Source organism: Artemia sp. Qi Xiang Cuo, chromosome 21 (assembly GCF_049724085.1).
Source record: "Artemia sp. Qi Xiang Cuo chromosome 21, ASM4972408v1, whole genome shotgun sequence".
In the NCBI taxonomy this organism is placed as follows: domain Eukaryota; kingdom Metazoa; phylum Arthropoda; class Branchiopoda; order Anostraca; family Artemiidae; genus Artemia; species Artemia sp. Qi Xiang Cuo.
In genome coordinates, this window is record NC_142814.1 from 40,256,766 (window position 1) to 40,278,391 (window position 21,626).

The window sequence follows — 21,626 nt, forward strand, 5'->3', positions numbered from 1 at the left end:
TTGAACTTTACGGTCTTTCTTGAAAAAGTTAAATAAAGTTTGACTTCTTTCTGACTGCAATAAAGTCAATAAAGTTATGCAAGGAAAACGGTTCATTAACTTTGGGGAGAGCTTTATTAACTCTACTGACAACATGGGAGCCCCGCATTAACGTGAAAATCTATTAAACCATGATAATCATCGTCTAAAACCATCATAATCATCATAAGAAAACTATTCAAAAATCAAAAATGTAGAATAGAGATGGAAATTCTAGGTCTGATTCACCATGAAGCGATTTATAAGAAAAATTAAAATTTTATTTTCAATGTTTATCAGTTGTTCATCAAGAAATTCTGTTTTGTTGTTATTATGTTGACTTTTCCATGACCTAAAATACAATTGCTTAGCATTCTTCTAAACTACATAACACAACAAAAAGTTTTAAGTTATGCTTGTATTTGAGGCTCTACAGTTTATTGTGGAAGTACCATAAGCCTATTAGTAGTTAAGTTTAGTTTGTTCAAGCCTATTAAGATAGCTTATCACTGAAGATATTTATAGGGATCCAACAATGCAATTTTTCAACTAGAATCTAGTCATCAGAAGTGGCTGCATTTCAAATTTCTTTATATTGTGCTTTGAATTCTTCAACAATCTTCTCCAGCGACATTCATATTTATTATTTCAACCCTCCAACAGTCTTAGCTAACAATATTTTGTTAGCATACCGAAACGCGCTTGTCATTGAAATTGACAGCCAACAATTAAGGGGTTTTCCGCTGTCTAACTGTTTGCTAACAATGTTAGCTAACAGTTTTGTTTGGACGGCGGAAAAGCCCCTTTAGTAGGACGATGTAAAAATGGTATAAAAATATGAGATCTTGAAATTGCCACCACAGTTCAAGTTTGGAAGAAAACTTTAAATTACATACCAGTAGAGATAATTTTCTTTTTGTGACGTCCATTTTTCATCAGCTTGTACACTTCAGTTTCATCAATAACAATGATTTCTCTTTCTTGTATGTCGATGTCTAGAGACCTTGGATCAGTAAGACCTGATGTGACTTCTAGTAATTCCCAAGGCTGGTGCTCATTATAGAGGTGAGGGTTCTTGTTGTTAGATGTGAGAGTAAGCGAGCGAATTTCAGACGAAAGAGTGAAATAGATTGTTTCTTGAATTCCTGCAAAAAAAGAAAGAATAAATGGCCCTATTTATTTCCTATCAGCATCCATAAAAAGAATATTAAAGTTAAAAGGCGAACGGTTTTGACAATTTCCTGTTTTACAGCATAAAGTAATTGGAACCTATTTTAAAGGTTTAAAATAACCTTCTGTGGGTTATTGATTAGCAGCTTATGTGTGGGCTCATAATAGCAATTATTGGAAGGATTATATCTAAATGTTATGCCACATTTTACAGATAAAGGGTGTCAGACTGACAAAATTTCTGCTCTTTGAAAAAAGCAGGTTGTACTCAAATAAGGTGAAAAGATGCCATAAGGAAAGGAAAGCTGCAAAGAAAATTAGAACTTGACAGGGGAGTGAAAAATGAAGTTTTAGACAAATTGGGGTTGAGAAGGAGCGAAGTTTCGAATGAAAATAGTTTTTATTAATTACATTTATTATATAGTTATAATAAGGGGATAAAATCGTCAAGCCGAATGAAATGCTAAATTTTTTTTTTTAATTTTGAGCTTTCTAACATATGTCTCGTGGCTATTAGAAAGATAGGCACTAAAAATAATTTGCATATTTTCAAAACATTTAAAATAAAATCCCATACAGCATAGGATATTACAGTGTCCAAATTAAAAGGCGTATCTCATAGTTTAATTATATCAAAAGTTTTCTAATAATTATCTCCAAAATTTTGAACGTTTTCTTAACTTTGAGTTTTCTAATATTTTCTCATAGTTTTACAAAAACTGGTTTAAAATCAACTTTGTATGTTTTCAACATACCCAAAAATAAAACCCCACAGAGCATATAATAATGCGCTCAAAATGCAAAGGTATATCTCATAGTTTAATTATATCAAAAGTTTTCTAATAATTATCTCCAAAATTTTGAACGTTTTCTTAACTTTGAGTTTTCTAATATTTTCTCATAGTTTTACAAAAAACTGGGTTAAAATCAACTTTGTATGTTTTCAACATATCCAAAAATAAAACCCCACAGAGCATATAATAATGTGCTCAAAATGCAAAGGTATATCTCATAGTTTTATAATATCACAAGTTTTCCAATAATTATGATCAAATTTTCTCAAGAACCTTACCGAAAATAATTTTACCGAAAACAGTATGACCAAAAAGTAAATTGACCAAAAAATACAACTTTACCAGAAAAAAGTTTTCTAGACATCCAAAAATAGATTGCCATAAAACATAGAATACTGTTGTGCCTAAAAGATGTTTCTTTTTATTTTATACAGGGTAAAAATAAGGTTTTCGGTTATTGCTCTGAACTGTTTTTTCTAAGGTTTAACTGACAAAAAAAAACCCAGTAAAAACCAAGGTACGTATCTGAATAAGAGAGCTTTAAAAAATATGATAAATAATGGGTACAATTATGTTTGGTAGTTTTGAGCTTGAGATAGTAAACAAGTGTCCCAATTATGACTGCTCTCCCCTGCCTCTGTAATGTGCTACAGCATCTGTAAATGCAATCAGAGGATACAGGCCAACCACAGAAATTCTTCTAGCGTTTTGGTAATTCTTGGTTTCGTGAAAGCACTTTCTAACACAGTGAAATAGCTAGTTGGCAAGCTATTTCACTGGGTTTCGGCTGGCAAGCAGCCGAAACCCATTCTCTAACCGCCATGATAAGTGGACCCACCACAAAATAGTCGTTTAACAGAAGAAATCGTCCCCAAATTCCAAGAAACGTTGAATAAATAAGTATGAATCAGTAAGAAATTTGATGTGAAATGAAATTCATTATATTGTTTTTGAATACTTAATTAATATTAAAATCAAGTAAATATCCCCTAATGCCTGGGAAAGACCACTAAATAAAACTGGCATCCAGCATCCCAATAAACGAAGTTAAGTAGTCTATACGAAATCAATGATAAGTGATTTGCAAAAATTTAATTAAATACTAACTTTTATTCATTTATGTTTAGAAGAAGGGAGGAACGAAACTTAAAGGAAAATAGGGAACTAACCCACCCCTATGGACCTTGAATCTTAGGTAAAAGATGAACTAATTAACCCACACTTAATCTTGTGTGAACCGAAATGACATTCGACTGGCATCAGAATATACATATAGTAATTTATATATGTTTATGTATGTTTATGTATGTATGCAGGCTGACTCCACAGTAAGACCACCCTATATATATATATATATATATATATATATATATATATATATATATATATATATATATATATATATATATATATATATATATATATATATATATATATATATATATATATATATATATATATATATATATATATATATATATATATATATATATATATATATATATATATATATATATATATATATATATATATATATATATATATATATATATATGTATATATATATATACTCTGATGTGTTTGAGGATACGAAAAATTCGGTTCCATTTCCTCTACGGAGAGGAAAGTGCAGGTAAGAATAGATTGATAGGAAGGTCATTTTTACTGTCCGCTAACGATGAGGCGTTATAAACATATGCTATATGTTTACTTTTTTTGGTGTTCCGTCCGGATTTAGCCTTGGCGGGGGAAGTTTGAGGAATATTATCGTACCCACTCCAGTGAAAATTAGTGCGTTTTACGAGCTTATGCCCCAGGTATTCTGCTTATAGATAATCCATAGCAAAGAAACAAAACGAATGCAAGAGATTACATTCTTGTGTCAATTTGCCTACATTTTGTTTGTTTATGATTAATTTAATGGTACATTAGATATATACATTCAAGGCTGAATTGGCTGCAAAGGCCAAATAATATTTTTGAACCCCTTCCTCGGATTCATGACTAAAGTGCTGTTGCAACACTCCACGTTACCCACAACAGAAATTATTACGTATATGAAGCAAAACGGAAGAAAAGTTTAAAAAAAGTATCAGAGCCATGCAACCGAAATATCTACTACAAGAAAATAGCACAGAGTATAAAAACTCTGTAAAAGTTAAACATCGGTTAAAAGAGTCGTGGTTGAGTGGATGGTAGCTCTCCTCACGTTTAGGCTAAACGGTAATATGGTATTAAAAACAAACAAGAATAAAAAGAAGTTTATTAAAATGAAAGTAAAGAATGACATTAGGACATAAAAAAAAAAATTGCTACATGCAAGCTACAAACAGTATTCCTTGGGACAAGTGGGATCGAACCTGCCGACTTCTGATCAGGAAACACAGCTCTAACCAACACGTTATCCCAAGGTATTCATTTTAATAATTCTTCTAGGAGGTTACTCATTTACTATAATCTGTAGAATTTCAATGACTAGAATTTTAATAGGCCTAGTAAAATTTTCAAAATATAGAAAATCGGTTCTCTATTTTCAATAGGTCCTCAAAAATATAAATGCTTTTACATTTATAATTTTAATAAATCAAATAATATTAACATTTTGATCACTAAATATCAGTATATGTACATTGAACTGACAATGCACATTCAGTTGTATTTTTTTCAGTGAAGTTCAAATTATGTTCTGGCCTTGGGAATGCATAGCGGTTTTGAGCCCTACTCATGTTAATTTCTGCTCGTTTTGAGTTTGACTAGGTTATTTATTGTTATTTCTTTTCGTTTTGGGTTTCATTTATTTATCTATGCTGATTTGTGGTTTACGCACTCCTGTTTTACGGAAGGTAAGTCACTTAAAGGCCTTGTCCCTTTTCTGGTACACATGTAAGGAACAATAGGATTAGCTAATAAGAATGCGTCAACAGATGAAACCAATTACAATGAAGCATAGTTTCCCAGCTAATTAACTCGTATAGGGAAGCAATATCTCCAGTCTTCCTTTGTTGTGACTGTCTGCATTTATAACATTTGGTTTGGGTGATCAAGTAATATCCCAACTCATTAACAATGAATCAATGCCATTTCAAATGCATGAATATAAGAAATACTGTAATTTGTTTTTCAATCAAGCTTCCATTTTTTTACTTTAAATTATGCGCATTATATATGTTATACGTACATTGATTAGACAGTGTTTTGGCTAGCAATTAGTAAGAGATTATAGGTTTTCTTTGTTTTAAACTAGCCTCTCGTTAGCTTTTCGAAATGTTGACACCTCTAAGTTATCCCATCAATTTTTACTAAAACTGCTTCGGAAGCTACATGCGGTGCTGCGAAAATTTGCAAATAGGTCATTTGTCTTTGAGACTATCAGCCGATGCTGAAACTTTAAAATGACATTTTTGGTATTGAACGTCCTTAAGACACTGATGATACGCATTGATAATTGGACATTATATTTAAATAAGAATTAAAGAAAATAAGAATAAGGAAAGGAATATCTTTCCTTCACTTTTTTAATATTAAATCTAAGAAACAAGTTTTTTTAATGGAAGTAAGAAGTGACATTAAAACTTAAAACAAACAGAAATTATTCCGTATATGAAAGCGGCTGTCCCCTCCTCAACGCCTCACTCTTCACGCCAAAGTTTGACTCTTTGCCACAATTTTACTTTTTAAAACAATGAAAACTTTATCGTAAAGAGGGAAGCGATGAGGAGGGGACAGCTCCTTTCACATACGGAGTAATTTCTGTTCGTTTTAAGTTTTAATGTAGCTCCTTACTTTCAGTAAAAAAAAATTTTTTGTTTAATTTCTGAACATTTTTCAACTAATGCAGGTTTGAATTTGGCTCACTGTGTCTGAAAAATTAAAGCGAAATTTGCATATTAATTTCGGCAGATCTAAGGGTTGCACCATCCTCAATACCTTGCTCTCGACGTTAAAGCTGTTAGCACTTTCAAAGAAGGCTTCCTATTCTATTTAAACGGCTCCTGTGTTTCAGTAGACGCTCTTAAAAAATTGGGACAAATAGTCAAAATTTAGCGTAAAGAGCAAGGTGTTGAGGAGGGGCCACCCTTCACGTATATAATAACAAATACTATAATAACCAATAACAAATACTATGCGTAAACAATGGGAGAGTTTTATAACTTAGAGGCCTCTCCCCACAGAATGTAGGGAGTCATTTTACACTTAAAGACATAATTATTTGATCTTTCAACTATACTGAACAAAATAGTTATCTAAAATTTTTTAACAGGTGATGTTGGGAAAAAATGGGCGTGGGAAGTAGGTTAGTTGCCCTCCAATCTTTCTGGTCACTTAAAAAGGGCACTATAAGTCATAACTCTCTTTCCAACGTACCCTCTCCCGATCTTGTAGGACAGTTTTTTTCGACACAATCATCCCTGGGAAAAAAATTAATAAACACGCATAATAGCAAAAAATAGCAAAATAACCAAATTCCACATTTTTGCAGATAGGAGCTTGAAATTTCTAGAGTCGGGTTCTCTGGTGCACTCTTAATCTTATGGTGTGATTTTCATTATGATTCCTTTAATTGTAGGGGGTGTATCCCTCCATTTCAAAAATTAGGTAAATCTTCTCAGGCTCGTACCTGTTGATAGGTAACAGTAAACTTGATGAATTTTATATATTTGGAATCGGCATAATAAGCTGAATCTTTTAATGTATCTATTGATATTAAAATTTCAATTTTAGAGATTCGGTTATTATCGAGCCGAGTCGCTCCTTACCAAAGTATAATCACCTACGGAACAAGTACTGACAAAACCTATCCTCTCCACACAAAAAAGTGACCCTTTGTCCGCGTCTCCGGAGACGATTCCATACCTATGCGAACCTGGCAACTAAATACCGTAGTTACACAATACAATACAACTTTCCCGGTCACTCGTCGCCTGAATTCTAGCATAATTTATTGGCTCGTAGCAAAGTACTTTGGCTCGGAGCGATTAAGTAGTACAGCACTTTGTGTCTAGAGGCGCTGAGGTACGCGGGGTCCCTTTTGGAGACTTTTGTTAGTACTTGTTCCGTAGGTGATTATACTTTGCTCCTTACTTACAGTTCGTTACAACGATCTGTTTGATTTTTCACAAGCTGGGTATGAAAAACTATTTTTGCTTATCTTAATATTAAAAGTTTTATTGCAAACAAAAACTTATGGGAATTTTAAATAACATGTAAGAATGAAATGCATAATATAGTATCGAATACTATAATATATAATATTTAAGTATATCTTTTAATGATACTGGTCATAATAATGTCACCACTTTTGGCACAAATCATGGGATTTAATTCAAATAATAAGCCTTTTTAAAAGTTAAAAAAGAACTTAGCCCAAAGAGTGAGGTATTGAGGATAGGGCAACCTCCAATATATATATATATATATATATATATATATATATATATATATATATATATATATATATATATATATATATATATATATATATATATATATATATATATATATATATATATATATATATATATATATATATATATATATATATATATATATATATATATATATATATATATATATATATATATATATATATATATATATATATATATATATATATATATATATATATATATATATATATATATATATATATATATATATATATATATATATATATATATATATATATATATATATATATGTGATAATTTATGTTCGTTTTAAGTTCTGATATCGTCTTAAGTGCGTTTTAAGTTCAGTTGAAAACACTTGTTTTTTTAACTTCATTTCTGATTATTTTTAAATTATGCAGGAAATCTGGCTCCCGCTCCATGGTAAATTCCTTCTCCCCGCAAAAAATTCCTCCATAGAAATTTCCTCCCCCTTAAAATACCCCCCCCCCCCTGGAAAAATTCCCTCCAGACATATACGTTCTCCCTTAAGTTTCCCCCAGGGAAATTTTATGCGGACGACTTCGGCTAAAAAAAAATTCTTAGCACACTTTCATTTGAAAAACACTTCAATTTCTTCTCTTTTTTCAAATCATGCCGTAAATTTCCCCCTCTTTTTGTTAAATGTTTCCCACAAATCCCCCCCCCCTAGTAGAAATTTGCTTCCACAGAATATCCCCCCTGGAGCATTTATCCCGCTGAAAACTCCCCATGGAGAATGTTTGCCGTGGAAAATCCCCCCCTAGGGAAAGATTCTCTAGACAACCCCAAACCGGTGAAAATTTTCCTGGGTAATTCCCCTTAACATCTCCACATGTAAAATTGAGTCGGCAAAGAGAAAGTAAGACAAATAAGGAGAATTTCGTATTGGAATTTCGGCAATTTCCCCCACCGTAAAATTTCCCCTGGTAAGTCTAACCCCTGGAAACTTTTCTCCCGACTGAAATTCTTCCTGTGAAAATTCTTCCTAGCAGAAAATTCTCCCTCTCCCCTCTCCCCCTAAAAACTGTCTGTATACTTCTCAATAACAAATACTATCGCCTAGGTATACAATGGGCAAATTTCAAGACCTTCAGATCTTTTCCCAGGGGCTGTTTGGGGTTATTTTATCCCCAAATTAATAGTTACTGGACCTTTCAACTATGCTGAACGAAATGGTTATCTCAGAATTTAGATCGGACGACTTTGGGGAAAAGAGGTCCAGGAGGAGACTAGTTGCCCTTCAATATTTTTGGCCACTTAAAAAGAGTGCTAGAACTTTTAATGTCCGTTCAAATGAGCCCTCTCCCAATATTCTAGGACTATAGGTTGGTTACGATCACTCTTGGGGAAAAAAATATACACGAATCGATGATTTTTTCTCCTGACAAAAATACGAAATTCCATTTTTTTTTTCAGACGGGAGCTTGAAACCTCAACAGTAGGGTTTTCTAACCCCACTGTTGTTATCTGATGGTGTGATTTTCATTAAGATTCCTTGACTTTTAAGGGATGTTTTTCCTTTTTTGGAAAATTGAGGCTGGTATTTTCCAAAAAAGGAAAATTTTCTGAGGCTGGTAGCTATTGATGGGTAACACTAGACTTGATAAATTTTATATATTTGGAATCAACATAATAAGCCAATTCTTTTGATGTATCTATTGATATCAAAATTCCGTTTTTTAGAGTTTTGGCAGTAGAAATAAGGATAGATGGTATCCTAGCCTAGGTAAATTTGATGTAGGAAAAGAAAACAGTAATGGATACATACTTTTGCAATCTTGTAGGTATAACAATCTTGTTATAACCAATACGGTTTTTGGTCATAAAATGGCTTATAAGTTAACAGGGTACTCATGTGATGGTAAGATAGCAAACTTTATTGATCATGTTATAATAAACCGGAGACAGGCAGGATCAATACAGGATACTAGGGTATATAAAAGTGCTGTTATTTATGTTAAAAGTAAAGATCATCATCTAGTAGTGTCAAGGGCCATGAAGGTAGCTGGCAATTTTATATGTGAGTAATTGTAGATTATGTATTTTAGTTACTCTGTTATAGTTTTATGTATATTTTTTTAGATATATTTTTTTGTTTTAGTTTTTTTTTGTTTTTTTTTCTCTACACTGAAGACGCCGTGTTGTATACGGGCGAAATATTCGTTTGATTTTTTGTTCTCTCTGTTTTCCTTTACTTGCCATAAACCTGTTTGTCATCTTTATATTCATTTCTTTGTTTTGTCATAGCTGTCCAGTTCAACAGATCTTTTATTTGAAGTATTGTCAGGGTGAAGTTTCTGTTCTGTTCTATTTCACGTTATGTTGGCGCTAGAGGATTTATTTTGAAGTGTTAATATAAGATGACGGTTGAATTTATTGCGCAAAATTGTGGGGAAGGAGGCTGTAGCCTCCTTCGATTTAGAAAAATACCTATTCACTATAGATTTCAACGCTGATCTTTCCATTCCCCAGAAGAGAATTTTTGATATTTAGAATAAGTAATAAGCAAGTTAGTAATTCCACTTAAAACAACTCGGCCATTGGTTTTTCGTTCACCATCCGTTGATAAAATCCACAAAAAAAGGTATCGAGACCTTACTTTTCTTCAATGTTTTCTTGTGTTTTGTCATTAGTCAAATAATTTTGATTAGAACTGCAATCAGGTCATTTTTTAATTCAAAAAAAAAAATAAAGAATTTTGTAGAAAAAAAGAAAAAAATGAATGGCAAAATAAAATTTGAAATCATGAATTTAATCCCACAAAGGTTCAGCCTTTAAGGGAAAGATCAGAACATAGTTTTAAAAGAACCAAAAAGGAAATAAAATTTAAACTATAGGCCTAGTCATTTAGAATGTCTCTATTTATTAGGAGCTGTTTTTTGTTTATTTAAGAAAAAATAAATAAAATAAAAAAGTTGTTTTAAACTAAAAAAATCTCATAAGGCAATGAAAACCTTCAAAAAAAAAAAAAAATAATAATGCACAGAATACGAACAAATTAAACAGTCATAATAACTGAACAACTTCATTAATGATGAAATATTTTCTTATCTATGAAACAATTTAAGGATTTTCGAAATCTATGCTGGAAATGAAAGACGAAATCGAAATTTTCTTCGTTTTTTTTTATCTCCGTTGCTTAAGAAAGAAAGATTCTAGATTTGCATTTAGATATAAGCCTTTCATTTGCCATGGAACTAAACCAGGTCTAATTACCAGAAGGAAGATAAGTGGTTTTAAAGTGGAATCCCTTATCAAAGAAAAGAAACACTGGAATCGTCACTTTTCAGGGGATTAGCAACAAGCCATTTTTATCGACTAAATTATTAGGTTTCTGTGGATCCATGAACTGATTCATTTCATTCAATGATAATCAATTACACTTCAACGTGTGCTATTTCATTTATGGACGTAATGTAATATATCAATCTTTTCATGATAACGGTCTGTTAGCAAGGAGTAAAGCGGCTCAATAGTAACCGAAACTCTGCCACTACTACTACTAACAACTCAGCACAGCACCAAGCCACCTGCGGCCAACACAGCTACGAACGCTCCTCCTCCATCCCAATCTATTTAAAATCTCACTTTTTAACCATCCCAAAAAATTTCCATTTGCTTTAAATCTTTCTTTATGACGTCCTCCCTCCCCAGACGAGGACGGCCTGCTTTTCGTTTTGCCTTAGACGGTGGGCCAGAAAGAAAAATCTCCGGCAATCTGTCTTTCTTCATCCGCACAACGTGCCCTAGCCACCTCAACCTTTCTTTCATTTTAGCCCTAAAGAACGGTATTGAACCACATTTTTCGTACAGCCTATTGTTTGAAATACGGTCAGTCAGGCGGGTATCCAGAACAATCCTTAAGCAATTTCTCTGGAAAAAATCTAGCAAATCTTCATCCGCTTTATGAAACACCAATGCTTCAGAGCCATATTTGACCACTGTCATCACTGTATCTTCTAATATTCTAATCTTGGTTTGCAGACTTATCTTCCTATTCTTCCAAACTTTTTTTTAACTGTGAAAAAGCACCCTGAGCCTTGGCTATTCTACTTTTAATGTGCTATTCTCGTACATAGCACTAATCACTTTAATGTATTTGTCTAGTATACCATACAAGGATAAATTATTTACTAAAGCTCTCCTATCAACAGAATAGAAAGCTTGCTCATAATCTATAAAACTGAGGACCAAAGGTGTTTGACATCTCAGGCACTTCTCAACTATCAACCTAAGAGTGAAAATTAGGTCGACACATCCTCTACCTCTTCTAAAACCACACTGTTCTTCGCTTACAACGTGGTATACGGCTTATCTCGGTCTAAAACCTATCATATTACTAAGTAATTTGCTACCTAAAGTGACCAGACTAATGCCTCGATAATTACCACACTCACTAGTAGTAATCAAGGTTATACTTTGCTCTCTCTATGTTCCATCCTGTGTTATTTGTCCCACTTTACATTCCATGGCACCTTTCCCTGGCACCTTTCCACTAGACTGATCATTGCTATTGATGTCAATTGAATATGGAACTATACAAAGCCTACCAGACAAGTTTTTTTTACATAATTTACGTGGACTAGATTTCTTTTTCATGATATACAAGTTTTTTTTTTAGGCTAAATCCGTGTCAGAAAAACCGGTGTGTCTTTTTTTTAGCTGCCAATATATTCAATTATTTTTTGTATATATTCAGGTTTCAAATTAGGATTTTCAACAGTTTGAATACTTCATTCAACCTATCAGTATCAGTATTTTTGCAATCATTTACATAGATATGGAATATTCTAAGCGACTTCTGGTGAGTAAAAAATTTTCTCTTTATTATAATAAAAAAAGAAATTTATTTTTTTTGTCTCGTCATTAAGTTAGGGAAGAATTTCCTTCCTTTCTTACGCTTTTTTTTTCACCGTGTTGTTAGCTCTTTTAAAAAAGCATTTAGCTAAATATTCAAAAACAGGATCAGTCAGTTTAGATATAATAAAAAATAAATCTATTTTTTTTGTCTAGTTATTATGTTAGGTAATAATTTCCTTCCTTTATTATGCTTTTTTTTTAAACGTGTTTTTATCTCTTTTAAAACAATCAGTTCTATAAATATTAAAAAAAAACAAGGATAAGTCAGTTTAGCTATAATAAAAAAAAGAAATATTTTTTTTTTTATCGTTATTAAGTTAGTGAAGAATTTACTTCCTTTCTTATGCTTTTTTTAACAGTGTTGTTAGCTCTTTTAAAAAAGCATTTCACTAAATATTCAAAACGGGGGTCAGTCAGTTTCGCTATAATCAAAAAAAGAAATCTATTTTTTTTTGTCTCGTTATTAAGTTAGGGAAGAATTTCCTTCCTTTCTTACGCTCTTTTTTACTGTGTTGTCAGCTCTTTTAAAAAGCATTTCGCTAAATATTCGAAAACAGGGTTGGTCAGTTTCGCTATAATAAAAAAAAGAAAATCTATTTTTTGTCTCGTCATTAAGTGGCTTTTTTTTTCAAAATTGAGCTATGAATTAACTTACGAGATATGCCTGAACTGGGCACTTTAATTGTTACAAGCTGGGCACTTTAATTGTTGATATGGAAGGAGAAAAAAAAGTTCTTTTTAATGTGATATTCATTTTGTACTGTGATATTCGTAATTTAGATATATAAGCTTTAAAAAGCTTTGCATAAAAAAAATATATAATTGTCAACTTTTCATGTTTGATAGTATGGAATTGAATGCCTAACGCCCTCCGTTAATATTCTGAATAAGTAAGAATTGAGCTAGCTAATTAAATTGCGTCATTTTTTCAACTTTTGAGGGTTTGATATTAAAGGGGTAGTACCCTCCCGTAAGCTAAATAGTTTGAAAACTGAAAATGATTTTTATTTTATAACGCTGTTGATCAATCATCACGGCAAAAACGAGTAAAATTGAATAAAGCCCCCGACAACGCTGAGACAGGTGTAATCAAGCCAAGTGCCAGCTCTACACAAAGCTCTATGCAACCTGGCAGGAAATTCAAGAGAGAATGGACGCTTTCATATAATGCTTCAATCTCATCCGATCAAGATGGGGGGGGACACTCCTCTTCATGCTTTACCAGGGACTTCAGGTGTAGAAGCCCAGTCAGAATTTGTAAGTATATATAATTTTTTTTTCTTTCTGTATTTTCAAAAATAAGGTAAATTTTCTCAAGCCCATAACTTTTGATGAGTAAAACTTAAATTTATTTATAAACTATTCTATAATAATCCTATTTCATTTTCTTTCATTAAGATATTAAAACAGGAAAAATCGCATAAATTGGTTCCAAAGCGCATTTCTATCTGACGCTTTTTCTGCAGAATGTTATAGGCTAATAGAATATAGGCTAAGGGGTTAGAAACGCAATTTCAAGCTGTAAGAATATTTCAGCAAGTGTTTGTGTGTGTGTGTGTGTGTGTGTGTGTATGTGTGTGTGTGCATGCATGTGCGCATGTGTGTTATTAACAAAATTTGTAATTTATTATGTATTTTTTTGTAAATAATGCTATAAGCAAAAAATTTGTAATTTATTACGCATTTGTTTGATAAATTCGAATCCAATTGATGTTTTCTAATGCAATAATCCAATATTTCTTTAAACAAACTAACTATTTCACAGTTGACAATCATTCTTAAACTGGGATATGTTTTTGCACTAAGCTTTTGCGCCTATCCGCTTATTATCAAATGTCCCATCAGGAAACTTGAATTTTAATCCGACAGGTATAAATTTGAATGTTAATCGATCGCTCGCTACAAAGCGGAAGTTTCAAATCACTGGATGTTTCTTATATTAGATATTAACACAGGAAAAATCACATAAATTGGTTCCAGAGCGCAGTTCTATCTGACGCTGTTTCTGCAGCACGTTGTAGGCTAATAGAATATAGGCTAAGGGGTTAGAGACTTAATTTCAAGCTGTAAGAATATTTCAGCGTGTGTGTGTGTTTGTGTGTGTGTGTGTGTGTGTGTGTGTGTTTGAATGCATGTGCGCAGGTGTATGTGTGTTATTAACAAAATTTGTAATTTATTATGTATTGTTTTGTAAATAATGATATAATCAAAAAATTTTTAATTTATTTTGCATTTTTTTGATAAATTCGAATCCAATTAAGAAAAAAAAAGAAAAGTGTATTATAATTGTGATAAAACTTTAATCAAAGAAAAAAAAACTTAATCCATTCATTTTCTAGTTTCAGGGGGACGCTGTGAAAACTTCTGCCTTCCCTGGTCCAGGATTTCAAAATATCATTGGTAATTGTCTCCTCTCACCGGATGATGATGTTTGTGAAGGTACGTTATTGGCTATCCCCCCTGGATTTCCAATTTACGCCTTAAGAACTGGACAGTCTCATTCAAATTGTTGAATCTAATTTTTCCAGAGAAATTTTTGACGACAACTTTACTACTAGCGACTTGGATCCTGTGCAAATAGGTACAGGACATGAAAATAGTGTCACGTCCCTGGAACTACGTGAATTTTATTTGTTAGAATCTGCTCTAGGTCACTTACAAACATACAGGGTAGATTTTAACCCTCCCGAGGAAAACGCGGTTGACGGGAGTATTATTTTAACTGACCCTGTTAAAGTTCTCCATCGCCACAGCCACAGAAATTGAGCGCAAATTGCGATTCAGATTCGGAAATGGGGGGGTCAAGGGGGGTTAAAGCATCAGTGAATCAAAAAGTTTATTTACAAAAGGGGACAGCCGGGGATATTTTTTATTTTCATTTTTCAACTGGCAACCAGACTTTTTAACCTGGTCTAAACGAATTTGAAGACAACTTTTTCAACTGGGTGAATAAATTGATATCAAATTTGGACACGTTTAGCGAGAGGGGAAGTGGGTCCACAATTTTATACACTGAATATACGCATCTAAATCTCAGTAGATTTTAAAAAAACTTAATTCTAAGAGGGGCGGAGGGTAAAAAAATAAATTGCCACCCGGAGTGGTCGGCTACAGGAGGATTTCAGGATTTCAAGCTTAAAACAGGGCTGCAATGCTTTAAATACGCATTTTTAGCGGCAGCCCATAAAACATTAAAAAAAGATTCAACAGTAAAAAATCTCGACGGACTTGCTCGCAACGGTGGTAAAAATTTCCATAAATTAAATTTTTTTTTTTTAGTGGTAATTTATCCGGTTTCCTTTAAATAAATAAGAATATTCTATAAACCAAATGAAAATCTTGGGGTGGGGGTGGTTGTTCTCCAGTACGACACTGAATTTGTAGATAGGGAAAAAAAACAAATAAAAAAGGGGTTTTGTATTCAGTGAGGACAACGATGATGGATAATGTATCAAAGTGGGTATGAAGTATCTACAAATCTCCCTAGGATGTAAAGTCCTACGGCCATTTTTTCCTTGGTACGGAAATCAGTTGATTATTACCCGAGGACGTGAAGAAAGCAGACCTTCTCTTTTATCCCATGTTCTTGTCTCCATTTAGAAATGAGCGAAAATTCTCGGATCACATGAGGCATTGTAAAATTCATGGGAATCAACAAAATGAAATGCCGGCAGAAGGCAAGGACACTTTACAATTTAAAAATTTTCAAAATTCTTTGCTACAAGTTGATAAAGTGTGTTTAGACTGCGAATCAAGACTGGTTGAGGTATCGGACCCATCAAGGCCAAATATAGTCAAGGAACACAAACTAGTTGCGTGTTCCTACGCACACGCTCGTCGCGATTCCAACAATAAAATGCAATTGAAAGAGTTTTTTTTTTACTATGGATGAGGAGGGTAGCATGGAAAAGCTATTGATATCTTTAATAAAAACAGCGAACGGCGCAATTTCACGATTGCGTCACACCAATTACCCGATGACATTGTCAGATAAAGAGCAACTGGCGTTGGAAAAGGGGACGATTTGCTGGGTTTGTAGAGGTGCTCTTGCCCCAAAAGACGCGGTGCAGGATCACGACCACCTTATTGACTCCAATTCAACGGGAAAAAGTAACTCTCGAGGGTGGGCCCACAATTCATGTAATTTAAAAATTAAAAAGCAATTTTTTCTTCCTTTTTTTATACATAACTTTAACTACGATCTGAAGTATGTGCTACCAGCATTGGCACATCTTCAAAAAAATCGAACAGTAGATGATGCATGAGTGATAGAAAGCTTTACCTACAAAATCAAACCTAAATCAGCGGAAAAGCTGCTTGTTTTGGAATTTATATATAAATTTGTTTAAGACGATATTGAGTACACGAACAGAATTTGCTTTTTAGATTCCTATGGTTGTTTCCCCAGATCATTGAGTAAATTAATTGAAGTGCAGAAAATCGATGGCAGCTGCAACGCTTTCTCCCTTCTCAAGCAACAGTTTCCAAATGATTTATACGATTTGTTGACGGTCAAGGGAATATATCCTTATGACCCTTATTGTTCAATGTCGAGATTCGCCGAGGAAACTATTCTTCCGATTGAATCATTTTATGACAGTCTTCATGATCTTAGTTGCACCGTCGAGGAATACAGTTTTTCTAAAAAAAGTTTGGTCAAAGGGAGGGTGTAAAAATGGCTGTGACTACTACAAGCTGTATTTGTCGAGCGACGTTTTAACTCTGTTAGACATTATGTGTAAAAATACGGACAAAATCTATGAAGAATTTAATCTTGATTTGGGCTATTATTTTTCATCTCCTCATCTAGTGATGGACCTCATCCTAAAAATTAGTGGGGAAGAAATTGGGCTGATCACAGACATTGATCAGCACCTGTTCATAGAAAGATCAATGAGGGGGGGGGGGTTTGTTTTTCACGGGGACCGAATATTTGAAACTGATCCACTAGGAAAGAAGACGGGGACAAAATCGGATGCAGTTTTCCTCGATATGGAGTCTCTCTACCCCTGGGCCCTGGTACATTGTGCACTACATTGCGGTGGCTATAAATGGCTCAATGACCCTCAAGCTCCCTATTTCCCCAAAATTGGCAACAGTGTTGAGGAGAATAGCCTAGTTAGATGTTTTTTTGAAATTGATGGAGAGATACCAGTCGAGCTTCACGATTCAGAAAAGGATTTTGTTTTTCCATGCATCAATAAACCTGTGACCAGGGACTCTTTGAGCCCCCGCAACAGACATTTAGTCGAGGTGGACGGATTGCATTGGTCACCTTCAAAACAAAAACTTATTGCTGACCTTCTGCCAAAAAAAACATAGTTGTACATCATGTAGCTTTAAAATGGATGTGCAACAACGGTTTCAACGTCACAAAGGTTCACAGAGCGCTCTAACTTAGTCAAAAACCCAATCTCAAAACGTTTGTTGACACTTTTGTCAACAAACGTTCTGCAGCGCAGATGAAAGCCGAAAAAGAAATTTATAAACTCTTTTTGAATTCGGCTTTCGGCAAAATGTGTGAGATTGTTCGCAATAGGAATCGTTTTGACGTCGTGACTGATCCCAAACAATGTGCTCGAAATATGGCCTATCCAAATTACACTTCCTTTACGATCATTGGCCCAGACATGGTACTATTGAATAGGAAAAAAGGACGTATTGTCCTGAATAAAAATATTACTACAGGCAGTGCGATCTTGGAGATCTCTAAGAACCTCCGGTTGGATTTCTACTACAATGTGGCTAGGTTACAGTGGCCAGAGAAGGGGCAAGTAGAGGTCTGCTACGGGGAAACCGATTCTCTACTGTTAAAAGTAAAAACCCCAAATCTAATTGATGATTTGGCGCACGGTGAACTTATTAGCTTACGGATGGACTACACCATCTGGAGTAGTCTTTACCCAGAGCTAGTGAAACGTTGGGCACCCAATCAGCTTTTATTTTTTAAAACAGAAACGGGAAGCGACATGATTTCCAGTGTTATGTTTTTAAGTCCGAAGGTGTACTTTATACTGACACACGACGAAGAAATCAAGTAATGTTTCAAAGGGGTACAAACGCACTATGTAGATAAGAATTTTGACATGGATATTTACAGGAATTGTATTGTTTAAAATACAATTCCAAGAGCCAAATTGCTGGTAATTCGTTCTCTAAAATACAGAAACTTTACTGTTAATTTAGAAAAAATTGCCATGAGTACCATCTCCGACAAGGTCTATGTTTGTCAAGACGGTGTGACCACCCTCCCCCTTGGACACTATTTAACTTCAGACCGGGCCGAATGTGTTATCCATAGGGAAAATCTCGGTTTGAATAAAGTCCTGTAAATTATTTCCTAAGACCTTTGGGGGGGGAGGGGGCCTCACGGCCTTTGGGGGGGGGGGGGGCCTCGCGGCCCAGGGGGGGGGGGGCCAGCCACCAGCGGGGGGCGCACCGCCACTATCAAAGTTATATTTTATTTTTAGTTAGAGCAGATTTTTTTTTTGTAAATGTTTCATTAAAAAAAAAAGTGATATTTTTTTTCAAGTGCTCTCTAATTTAATGTTGTATTTTTTTTTGTCTATAAATAAAAAAAAAAAAGTGTTTTTTCTCTCTCTGTGTACCCATGTAAATGTTGTTTTTTTTATATAAATAAATTTAAAAGTGTATTTTTTTCATGTTTAATGTGCTTTTTTTTCAATGTATTGTTACTTTTCTATGTATATAATAAAAGACAATATGATTCTTTATTCGTATTCTTGAAGAACAGGGTAGTAGTAGTAGTAGTAGTAGGGAAATTATTTATTTATTAGACAATTATGGTCTACGGTTAGTTGGTCAGGTGATCTTTTGAAAGGAATATGTATAAATTAAACAAGCAGTTCAGATCGTTTCTGTGAAGATCGTCCCTGTGGGCCCTCGGTGTCTGGCAAAACTAAAATCTTAACTAAATTAAAACTAAATAATTGAAATTTTCGATAATAAACATTTGGAAAAGCCGAAAAAAATCTACTATTTTTATAGTATTTGGTAGGAGTCGTACGATAAAATAAAAGCAATTGCTGTCACCATGGGATCAGTGCAGATAAAGTTCATACAGGAAATTTATGTTTTCAACATTATTGAACCAAACCCTTGGCTGATCATTGACGATCTGGCTGAATATATCGAACAATGGTCCCAGCAAATGCTGCAAAAGTTCACTGTTCGCTCTCATCATGAACAGATTTTCGTTACTCTGGTTCTACACAATCTCTTTCATCAGAGCAAATGTATGCGAACACTTGCTTTGAACTGCACCTACTATATCATATAAAGAGTTGTTCGTGATTCTAGCTCACTAATAACGCTCAATAAACATATCTATCCTGGTTACCCTAAATTTTTGCTTTCAGCATACAATCAGGCAACTAATAAACCCCACTGTTATATCCTATTGGATCTTAATCAAACTACACCCGAAGATCTGCGTGTTGTCACAGATATTTTCGACAATGAAATTACCGTATATCTCCCAGTGAAATCTAAACAGACCTATTAGTCGCTCTGAGGACACTGAAGAAACTACATGAAAATAGACATTTGTTTTCAGTTCTAAGCACTTCAAAACCTCCGCTTAGGAAAGCAATACTCAAACACGGTATTGACAATGATTTCATTAATCTTATATCTGAACTTATTTTAAATTTGACTGAGGGTAATGTTCAACTGCCAGAAGTAGTTAAGCAACATCTATCCATTGTTTGTACAGGAGATTCTAAAAAAGAAAGGTAAGAACTTTAAAAGGAAAAAACTCCTTCATGCAGGCGGTACCTTTTTCAAGCTTTTTCTACCAATGATTGCGGGAACTGTAAATAGTTTTGTCTAGAGAATGGCAAAAACCTTTAAATTGACTCAAACTGAACTTACTCTCTCACCCGTGAAACACTTTAAGGACAATCTGAGTAAATTCCTTGACAATGAAACTATTGAGGACGATACAAAGCTGATTTTACTTCAAGATGCACTTCGTCAAGTGCACAGACACTCTCGATCAAAGCCCACTGCTGATCCCAAAAGACGATCATTTCCTCAAGAATCTGCTGCTGCTGGAATAATATTAAAGAAGAAGGATTTGTATTAATTTTTATTTAAATTTGTAATTATACTACCTCACTAATATCTTGAAAAAATTACACGACTCTTAATATATCTCTTGGAAATTGTTCAAATTCAAGTTGAGAGCAATGGGGAAAATATTATAATTCAGGGTAAGAGCTATAGTATACTTTATTTAATCTATGACATGGTTACAAATCGCAAAGGGCTATTATCATTTGACGCTCATCTATACTACTTTCTAAATACATTAAACTTCCCCAAAAGTCTTATTGGGAATAGACAAATTCTAAAAAAATTCAATGAACATGCATCGTCATCATCATCAACAACATTGACACCATTAAAACATGAACTTGAAGAAGAAGAAGAAGATTTTAAAACTGTTTTAGAAAATACCAGCTATCCACTGGTAGCGAGACGAAAGAGATGTATCAAGTCAACGTCACCACCAGCCAGTCTACAAAGGGGTAACAGACATTACACAACGTGCTTGTATTCAAAATGGTTGAAGTTCTGAAAGGTGTCTATAAAAATATTGGCGAGGTGGGGAGTTTACGCTCCCCAATCACTCTTTCGAGAGTCACTGGTATTAAGACTAAAAGTTTATAAGACTATCTATAAAATGAACCAAGTTACACTCTGCACAGAAATAATAGACTTCGTGACAATCAATATCGAAAAACTAAAGCCTTATACGAATCGCATATAACGCAAGCAGATCTCTTAACTCTAGATGGGCTTCAACGACGTCACAATAAACAGTACAAGTACATTATACTTGCAATCAGTGTTTTTAGTCGCTATGCATATGCAATTCCATTGCGATCAAAGAGAGATGTTGAATTTGCTCAGGCCATTGAAAGTATTCTCGAACAGGATTCATATAAAAAAATTCAAACGGATCGAGGTAGGGAATTTGTTAATCCTCATGTTGCAAAAGTACTAGAGAAATATAGTACACAGTCATGGTCACATTCCTATAAAGGCTGCATTGGCCAAACGATTGATAATAACTATTCTAATTTCAATTTAAAGGTATTTCACATTGAAAATTAATTACATTTTAGTTAGGATTTAGAAAAAATCATGTAGATTTATAATCATTAACATCCTCGATATTTTTACACCATTACAACAACAGACGGTCTTCATTCGGATAGTGATATACTTGGCAACTTTCTCAAAAAGTATTCCAATGAACCAACACTCAAGAAGAAAAATAAATTCATTTTTGTTGTCATTGCTCTAATTTACAAAGCAAGTAATAATT

The 21,626-nt window shown here is 33.7% G+C and overlaps 1 protein-coding gene across 1 annotated transcript in view; it reads right to left on the reverse strand.

Moving 5' to 3' along the window:
• The window catches only part of yl (Putative vitellogenin receptor yl), a 492,935-nt gene that overhangs the window by 218,270 nt on the left and 253,039 nt on the right, over positions 1-21,626 (reverse strand). Inside the window, exon 10 of the mRNA XM_089106682.1 lies at positions 915-1,163. Within this exon, the coding sequence (XP_088962808.1) occupies positions 915-1,163 (249 nt within the window). The remainder of the gene's footprint in view (positions 1-914; positions 1,164-21,626) is intronic.